This window comes from Hemibagrus wyckioides, linkage group LG29 (assembly GCF_019097595.1).
Source record: "Hemibagrus wyckioides isolate EC202008001 linkage group LG29, SWU_Hwy_1.0, whole genome shotgun sequence".
Classification (NCBI taxonomy): domain Eukaryota; kingdom Metazoa; phylum Chordata; class Actinopteri; order Siluriformes; family Bagridae; genus Hemibagrus; species Hemibagrus wyckioides.
This window is the reverse complement of record NC_080738.1, coordinates 4,639,837-4,649,523: the sequence shown is the minus strand read 5'-3', so window position 1 is coordinate 4,649,523 and position 9,687 is coordinate 4,639,837. Positions and strand designations below refer to the sequence as shown.

General features: G+C 43.2%; 1 protein-coding gene and 1 non-coding gene across 3 annotated transcripts in view; one reads left to right on the top strand and one right to left on the bottom strand.

Annotated features, from left to right (window-relative positions):
* Positions 1-65: 65 nt before the first annotated feature.
* Positions 66-137, bottom strand: trnap-agg (transfer RNA proline (anticodon AGG)). The gene has a single exon. It is a non-coding gene; the product is annotated as a tRNA-Pro (tRNA).
* Positions 138-1,793: 1,656 nt separating this feature from the next.
* The window catches only part of fam114a1 (family with sequence similarity 114 member A1), a 12,267-nt gene continuing 4,373 nt past the window's right edge, over positions 1,794-9,687 (top strand). The window contains exons 1-7 of one of the 2 annotated variants that reach the window (XM_058385056.1): positions 1,794-1,930; positions 4,194-4,490; positions 4,582-4,666; positions 5,678-5,868; positions 6,827-6,961; positions 7,890-8,042; positions 8,735-8,885. In XM_058385056.1, the coding sequence (XP_058241039.1) occupies positions 4,200-4,490; positions 4,582-4,666; positions 5,678-5,868; positions 6,827-6,961; positions 7,890-8,042; positions 8,735-8,885 (1,006 nt within the window). In that variant the 5' untranslated portion in view covers positions 1,794-1,930; positions 4,194-4,199. Of the gene's footprint in view, positions 1,931-4,193; positions 4,491-4,581; positions 4,667-5,677; positions 5,869-6,826; positions 6,962-7,889; positions 8,043-8,734; positions 8,928-9,687 lie in introns of both variants that reach the window. The other variant, XM_058385055.1, reaches the window with a different exon arrangement.

Below are 9,687 nucleotides of genomic sequence, written 5' to 3'. Positions count from 1 at the left end.
CTTTAGAACATGTTTTTATAACGATTTCGAATTATTAGGTTTTAGAAAGGGAAAAAGAAAACGGCGGGCTCGTCCGGGATTTGAACCCGGGACCTCTCGCACCCTAAGCGAGAATCATACCCCTAGACCAACGAGCCGGCTGAGCAACAGTGCTAAAAATTCAGCCCATGATCATTAGCGTACGTATCTGCTTACATTTAAGTTTAGATTTTTGACATTTCACAATTTTTTGACATTTGTTTATCGTACAAAATATTCCTAGTTAGCATTGGCATATTTAAAAGTGCACACTATCACACTGTATAGTGCGCTTCCTGTATGTAACTGTGACCCGGTACTGTGTCTGACCACACACCACCCTCACTGACCACGAGGCCAAACTACAGCCACGCTATTAGCATCACCATAGCAACAGCGCACGCCTGTCGCTAAACACTTCCGGTTTGTAACTTGTTGCGCGCTCCCGAGTGCTAGTTTGTTTTATTATATAGATTTATTAAATGATTATTCTGTTTCTACTTCTTTATATCTATTTATTCTATTCTATCTTGTTATTCTAATTAGTGTGTTGTTACTGTGTGCTGTTTTTTTTTTTAAGATTTTCAACTAACTTCAGGGTCAAAAGAATGTGTACCCCTGACCACTGATACACTACTTTTCCAAAAGTTTTGGGACACCCCACCAGGAACTTCACAGAGTCCTGACCTCAACCCCATAGAACACCTTTGGGATGAATTAGAGTGGAGACTGTGAGCCAGACCTTCTCAACTAACATCAGTGCCTGACCTCACAAATGTACTTCTTCTAGAGGAATGGTCAAAAATTCCCATAATCCTTGTGGAAAGCCTTCCCAGAAGAGTTGAAGCTGTTATAGCTGCAAAGAGCGGGACAACTCCATATTACATTCATGTGCATGGAAAGGCAGACATCCCAAAACTTTTGGCCTGGGTCACGGTCTCCGCTCTAATTCATCCCAAAGGTGTTCTATCAGGTTGAGGTCAGGGCTCTGTGAAGTTCCTGGTGGGGTGTCCCAAAACTTTTGGAAAAGTAGTGTATCAGTGCTGTCTGAACTTCTCAGCTCTTTGTGATGTTGAAGTTTGGGGAATGATCAGCTAAACTGCTGTAATCGGTTTGTTCTTAAAATATGTTTGGAATTTAATTTAATATAACTTTACTGTTTTTAACGAGATTTTGATGGTATATAAATATATCATATCTCTGTCTGTCTCTCTCTGGCTTTCTGTCTCTGTCTGTCTGTCTCTCTGTTTATCTGTCTGTCTGTCTGTCTCTCTGTCTCCCTGTCTATATATCTGTCTGTCTGACTGTCTCTCTGTCTGTCTCTCTGTTTATCTATCTGTCCGTCTCCCTGTCTATCTGTCTGTCTGTCTGTCTCTCTGTTTATCTATCTGTCTGTCTCCCTGTCTATCTGTCTAGATATCTGTCTGTCTCTCTGTCTATATATCTGTCTGTCTCTCTGTTTATCTGTCTGTCTGTCTCTGTCTCCATGTCTGTCTGTCTGTATGTATGTCTGTCTATATAGTTGTCTGTCTTTCTCTCTGCCTGTCTGACTGTCTCTCTGTCTCCTTGTCTGTCTGCTGTATGTCTCTATATGGTTGTATATCTCTGTTAGATGATGCTCTATCTTTTTTATTTTTATTTTTTATAAACATTCAAATAACTGGCCATAGATATTTATTCATTTGTTTGTTTGTTTGTTTTCTTGCTTACTTGTTTACATGTTTATTCACGTTCATAACTACTGTAATGTTCACATTTCATCCTGATGTTGCTGATCTCCGCCTTCATACTGTGAAGTTCCCAGGGTTCACATGACGTCACGGTCCACACTGCGCGTGGTCCGGGCTGCCGACGTGGCGCGCGAGCTTTCTGGCTGGGCGGAAACGGGCTGCGCGCGCTGTCAGAGGCACCGGTAAGCTGCACACAACTCTATCTCTGTGTGTGTATGTTTGAGTTTGAGTTTCTTTAACTTTATTGCTTGTATCTGAGTGTTAAGTGTGTGTGTGTGAGTGAGGCGCACTTTGACAGGCTCGCGCTGTTTTGTGTTTGTTGTGAAGTTGTGTGTTTTCACTGATGACGCGTTAAAGCGATGCGCTCGAGCAGAGGTGCTGAAAAACGACCCATGTTTAGAATTATCTTTATTTAAAAAGTGTCAGTTCTGCTACTACACTCAGTTATAGACCACACACACACACACACGCACACGCACACGCACACACACACGCACACACACACACACACACACTCACTCACTCACACACACACACACACACACACACACACACACACACACACACACACAGCGTGTGTTAGATATGTTTTGCGAATCTCTCGTTTTTCACTAAGTTTCTTAAATTAATTGTTTTTGAAGAAGCCTGTTTCACACACACGCACACACACCACAAGATGGCGCTATTATTCAACGTCAAAATGGGTACGGGGGGGGGTTGAAGAACAAAGCAGTGTGTCATCTGACACACACACACACACACACACACACACACACACACACACACACACAGTCTCATTCATTCAGTCAGCATAAGGCTCTGCTTGTGTTTCTGATAAGTTACATCAGAGAGAAACACAGAAAGAGAGAGAGAGAGAGAGAGAGATCAGATCGGATGTTTCTAGAGAACGCTGATTTCTGACTGTGACTACCATCCTGATATCACACACACACACACACACACACACTCTAAAGATGTCTCCGACTTGTGAAGAGTTTCTAGAAGAGTCTTCTTTTCTCTTTCTTTCTTTTTTTGGATGATAGAAATAATCAGTCTGTCTGTCTCAAAATGGTATTGATTTTCTTTCTTTCTTTCTTTCTTTCTTTCTTTCTTTCTTTCTTTCTTTCTTTCTTTCTTTCTTTCTACATGCATATGTTTAAATGATAGACATTTATACATCTGTGTGTTTTTTGTCTTTCTGAAAATGTTAGGCTTTCTTTCTTTGTATAATTGACTGGGATTTATGTCTGTCTGTCTCTCTGTCTGTATCTCTGTGTCTGTCTGTCTGTCTGTCTGTCTGTCTCTCTCTGTGTCTATCTCTTTGTCTGTCTGTCTGTCTCTCAGTCTCTATCTATCTATCTATCTATCTATCTATCTATCTATCTATCTATCTATCTATCTATCTATCTGTCTGTCTGTCTGTCTGTCTGTCTGTTTATCTATCTATCTATCTATCTATCTATCTATCTATCTATCTATCTATCTATCTATCTATCTATCTATCTATCTATCTGTCTGTCTGTTTATCTGTTTATCGGTCTATCGGTCTATCTATCTATCTATCTATCTATCTATCTATCTATCTATCTATCTATCTATCTATCTATCTATCTGTCTGTCTGTTTATCTATCTATCTATCTATCTATCTATCTATCTATCTATCTATCTATCTATCTATCTATCTATCTATCTGTCTGTCTGTTTATCTGTTTATCGGTCTATCGGTCTATCTATCTATCTATCTATCTATCTATCTATCTATCTATCTATCTATCTATCTATCTATCTATCTATCTATCTGTCTGTCTGTCTGTCTGTCTGTTTATCGGTCTATCTATCTATCTATCTATCTATCTATCTATCTATCTATCTATCTATCTATCTATCTATCTATCTGTCTGTCTGTCTGTCTGTCTGTTTATCTGTTTATCGGTCTATCTATCTATCTATCTATCTATCTATCTATCTATCTATCTATCTATCTGTCTGTCTGTCTGTCTGTCTGTCTGTCTGTCTATCTTCCTGTCTGTCTGTCTGCTTGTTTCTCTTTTTGTTGTCTTTCTGCTGTCAGTCTCTTTATGGTCTGTCTGTCTCTTTGTCTGTCTCTCGTCCTGTTTCTCTTTCTTTTGTTGCCATTTCTGCTGTATGTCTTCCTTCCTTCCTTCCTTCCTTCCTTCCTTCCTTCCTTCCTTCCTTCCTTCCTTCCTGTCTTCCTGTTGTCTATCTGCTGTTAGTCTCTTTATGGTTGTATCTCTCTGTTGGATGTTGGTGTCACATATACCAGTTTATAAAAAGCTCATTTGCATATAAATGCGTTTGTTAATATTGCTACTGCAGTAAAACATAAACCCAGTATATTTTGCAGAGCACTGACTTGACTGTCGTTAACATCTCTGTCAGTGGTGTTTGTCACCATCATGACCCATGTGTCTGTGTATTCACAGGGCACCATGTCACAAGAAGATGCAGTGGGTGACCTCTCTGTACCCCCTGACCCCTCCGTTTTTAAAACACCTTCAGACAAACATGCTCCTGTAGCTGCTGACAAAACAGACCAGCCTTCTTCCAGTCCTTCACTCTCCCTGGACACATCAGAGCATGAAGGTGCAGAAGAAGGTGCTCCCCTCGGCCAGGTCAGAGAACCACCGCAGGACCAATCAGAGGAGCACAGCTGCGATCAGGTGACCGAATGCAGCGAAACTGTGAGCTTGGAGCCGGAAGTGGCGGAAGGGGAAGTGGAGGTAGGAGTGCCTACTTTATGGTACATGATCATGATGATGTTCTTAAAGGGATGTCATTTCTGAGTGTGTGTGTGTGTGTGATGTTTTCCAGCCTTCAGATCATCCCACATCTAAAAGTTGGGGTGGTTGGGGATCCTGGGGGAAGTCTTTATTGACCAGTGCCACCTCAACAGTAGGTATGTGTCACCTTACCAACCATGTAGCCATATACAGGTTGCTATAGTAACCCAAACAATGAACCAATACCATCTAAACCCCCAGAGTGGGTCAATACAATCCACCCCCAAGCAATGGATCAGCAGTACTATCTACTCCCCAGCAGTGGGTCAGTACCATCTAAAACCCCAAAGTGGGTCAATACTATCTAAAACCCCAAAGTGTGTCAATACTATCTAAAACCCCAAAGTGGGTCAATACTATCTAAAACCCCACAGTGGGTCAGTAACATCTAAACTACTGCAGTTGGTCTGTACCATCTAAAACCCCACAGTGGGTCAGTACCATCCAAAACCTCACAGTGGATCAATACCATCTAAAACCCCACAGTGGGCCAGTACCATCTAAAACCCCACAGTGGGTCAGTACCATCTAAAACCCCACAGTGGGTCAGTACCATCTGAAACCCCACAGTGGGCCAGTACCATCTAAAACCCCACACTGGGTCAGTACCATCTGAACACCCACAGTGGGTCAGTACCATCTGAAACCCCACAGTGGGCCAGTACCATCTAAAACCCCACAGTGGGTCAATACCACCTGAACACCCACACTGGGTCAGTACCATCTGAAACCCCACAGTGGGCCAGTACCATCTAAAACCCCACAGTGGGTCAATACCACCTGAACACCCACAGTGGGTCAGTACCATCTGAAACCCCACAGTGGGTCAGAACCATTGAAAACTCTACAATGAGTCATCTAAAACCCCACAGTGGGTCAATACCACCTGAACACCCACAGTGGGTCAGTACCATCTGAAACCCCACAGTGGGTCAGAACCATTGAAAACTCTACAATGAGTCATCTAAAACCCCACAGTGGGTCAGTACCACCTGAACCCCCATAGTGTATCAGTACCATCTGAACCCCCACAATGGGTCAGTACCATCTGAACTCTTTCCTTTGCCTTCTTCAACTTGACCCCTCAATTTTTCAGCTCCATAAACTTTGTTGTTTCTGTTATCCAGGTCAGGGGTTAAGCTCAGTTCGGGAGAAGGCGGGCGTGGCCTTGCGTATGCGCAGCACATCATCATGCGAGGAAGCCGTGGAGGTTGAAGAACATCCCGAGGAGGAGGAGGAGGACGACTCTGTGGTTCAGCCCATCAGCCCAACCAACAAAGGAGTGTTTTCCTCCATTACCAGCGCTGTGCAGAACACAGTTAGTGCTCACCTTCATCTCTCCATTCATCTCTCTATCATTCTATCAGTATCTTTTACTCATCTAGTCTCAGGTAACGTACTGTCCATTTCCTGTCTGTTTTTGAAATCTGAAGCCTCTGCAAATCCCTCAGTGATATTCACCAACACAGTGGAGCAGAAATATCAGTTATGCTTCATTGCTCTTCAGTGTGTGCTCTAACAACACCAGAACAAATCATAATGATATGATTCATATCCGAGTTGCTGAGCAACAAATCAGTGGACTGTCTCCGTGCAGCAATTGTTCTAATCAGTGGTCAGTGACGGAGTGATGAGCCAGCACACCTTGATACAATATGAACCTGGCAGAAAGCTGGCATTAAATACTTTACTGCAACTTCATGCCCTTTCTCTTTTGCTCGCACAATCAAAACACATAATGCCAGATGCTTCCTGGCGCTGTCTAGCTGCTGACATGTCAAAAGTTCAGTTTTTGTTTCGAATGTTACACTCCAGCAAAATTTAAGTAGAAGAAGTATGTGATAAATACCACTCAGTCATTCGCTGAGGTGGAGATCCAGGTGGGCGTGGCCTAACGTTCTAATCTGATCTCCTTTAAGCCAGAATTCACACACCGCTACACAATACAAAACATATTAAACACATATATCCACTTTCTTTTGTTTGTTTTTGCTCGACTCCGTCCATGTAGGAGGTGCATGATCAGGTCTGACTCAACCCCATGGACTTTGTGTTCTGCATTAACTTAATATTTTTTCTAAAAAGCAATGTGGGAGTCAGGACAATTGAGATCTGCTTTGTGATTGGTGAGGGTATGCTTTAACCATGATTAGCCCTGCCCACTTTTATAAAATGACACCTTGACATCAGAAAGTCATTAATTATTCATACTTGCTCTTGCATATTAATTTTCCAGAGGTTAAAGGTTACATTTTCGCATGTTCCATGTCTCTCAGGGGAAATCTGTGCTGACCGGAGGACTGGATGCGCTGGAGTTCATCGGCAGGAAGACGATGACGGTGTTAGCGGAGAGTGACCCGGGCTTTAAGAAGACCAAAATCCTGATGCAGAGGACCGTCTCGCTCTCGCAGGTAAGACATGGGGAACTATGACATTTCTAATTAACGTGTTCATCTAACATCTAAACCCCACAGTGGGTCAGTAACATCTAAACCCCCACAGTGGGTCAGTAACATCTGAACTGCCACAATGGGTCTGTACCATCCAAACCCCACAATGGGTCAATACCATCTGAACTCCCACAGTGGGTCAGTACTATCCAAACCCCCACAATGGGCCAGTACCATCTAAACCCCCACAATGGATCAGTACCATCTGAACCCCCACAGTGGGTCAGTACCATCTAAACCCCCACAATGGGCCAGTACCATCTAAACCCCCACAGTGGGCCAGTACCATCTGAACTCCCACAGTGGCTCAGTACCATCTGAACCCCCACAGTGGGTCAGTACCACCTGAACCCCCACAGTGGGTCAGTACCACCTGAACCCCCACAGTGGGTCAGTACCACCTGAACCCCCACAGTGGGTCAGTACCATCTGAACCCCCACAGTGGGTCAGTACCATCTGAACCCCCACAGTGGGTCAGTATCATCTGAACTCCCACAGTGGGTCAGTATCATCTGAACTCCCACAGTGGGTCAGTATCATCTGAACTCCCACAGTGGGTCAGCTCCATCTGAACTCCCACAGTGGGTCAGCTCCATCTGAACTCCCACAGTGGGTCAGCGCCATCTGAACTCCCACAGTGGGTCAGTATCATCTGAACTCCCACAGTGGGTCAGCTCCATCTGAACTCCCACAGTGGGTCAGCGCCATCTGAACTCCCACAGTGGGTCAGTATCATCTGAACTCCCACAGTGGGTCAGTACCATCCTGATGCAGAGAACCATCTTGCTCTCGCAGGTAAGACGTGGGGAATTGACATTTCTAATTAGCGTGTTGTTAACATCTTTACCTCGATGTATAAGTGTGTGTGTGTGTGTTTGTGTTTTGTAGATGCTAAAGGAAGCTAAAGAGAAGGCACGCGAGAGACTGAGCGACCAGATGGTGTGTGAACCCACGGCTCATTACGGCATCCTGTTTGATGACTATCAGGGTCTGTCTCACCTGGAAGCTCTTGAGATCCTGAGCAACGAGAGCGAGGGGAGGGTAAGCATTTTACACACACACACACACACACACACATACACACACACACACGCGCACACACACACACACACATCTGTCACATTTTTGAAATGAATATAAAAAATAACTAGCCCCCATTAAACATATGCTAAATTGCTTAATATAGTAGATAGCAAGATAAGTAGAAGCTAAAACTAGCATAAAATTCATGTATTCATGTACAAAAAAGCACTAAGCTAATAGCTTAACATAGCATAAATGTAGCGTGCCTAGCTGGCTAATGTTACGTTAAAAAGTAATATCTACATAACATAGGAGAAGTAAATATCGCTAGTCAGATTTACACTAAAGCGGGAAGCTGAAATATACTACTAGCTAGCTAACATCTCTATGCTAAATCAGTAAATATATCCATGAAAGGATTTACATAAATGTTGATAATTTCTACTGTTCTAGCTTTTCTGACTAGCTTAAGCCAGTGCTATGCTAAGAGACTATCGCTGCAGTAGCTAAACGTTGTCTATTATCTGTGGATTAGCTAGCTAGTGCAGCACTGAAACCTGGAAGGCATCCTCAGGGCTGGTGTTTAAAGAGATTTTGCAGGGCACACTGTAGCGTTATTGTTTGCTAACCACAGAAGTTCCTTTTCTCTCTCTTTCGCTAACCCCCGTTCTTTTCTTTAAGACTTTTACTCCGTTTATCTTTTCCCCCAGGTTCAGGAAGCTCTTTCCTCCCTCGAGGGCGAGCGGCTGGAGCTTCTGAAGAAGGAGCTGATCGAGATTAAGGAGATCTTCGAGGCAAGAGAGGAAGAGGAGGAGGAAGAGGAGCAGAAGGAGATGGAGGAAAGGGGTTCCGGGGGAAACGGTGAACTTTATTCCCAAATTTTCAGCTCTTTCAGTCCGCTCTGTGAGTCCTGAGCTCCGATCGATCGGATCCAAATTCTCAATCTGAGCCTTAATCCAATCATGAATCAAGATGGATGAGAAGATTGTGATCGACACCAGCCCTGCGTTCCATTGTTAGCTAGCTCGTTAGCACCTCAGTATGCTAGCTAGTCAGCGATGCACTTTCTCATCCCTTGTTCTTTTTCCCTCTAAGAATTTGATGTGTAAAAATTGAACAAGTGAAATTCACGCTGCTCCTGGGACCAACTGCACATGCTACATGCTAGTTAGCACGTGTGCTAGCAGGTTAGCTTGTGTGTTAGCGTTTTTGATATCGTTTGAAGGAAAGCTCATGTGTATTCCTATTGTTGTACATGTTTTACACCAATGGGAATTAATTATTTTTTGTTCTCATAGCTAGTCAAAACACCCGCTAGCTTATATGGACAGGATGTAGCCAAGTTCTCAAGAAATTTGAATACAAACAAAATAAAAATGAGTGAAGATGTTTTTGCTGAGGTAAAAAACTAGCTTGTGTTGCTAGTCATTGAAGCTACTCAGGTGACTGCCTTTAAAACAGTATTGTGGCGCAGGGCAGGTTCAAAATCATGATGAGGATGATGAAAAATGATGAAGAGTTGATAATGAATGAAAATGAAGTGATGATTTAATGATGAAGTGATAGAGATGATGATGAGATGATGAGGGTGATGAAGAGATGATGATGAGATGAAGTGATGATGAGGGTGATGATAAAGTGATGAAGTGATGATGAGAGCTTT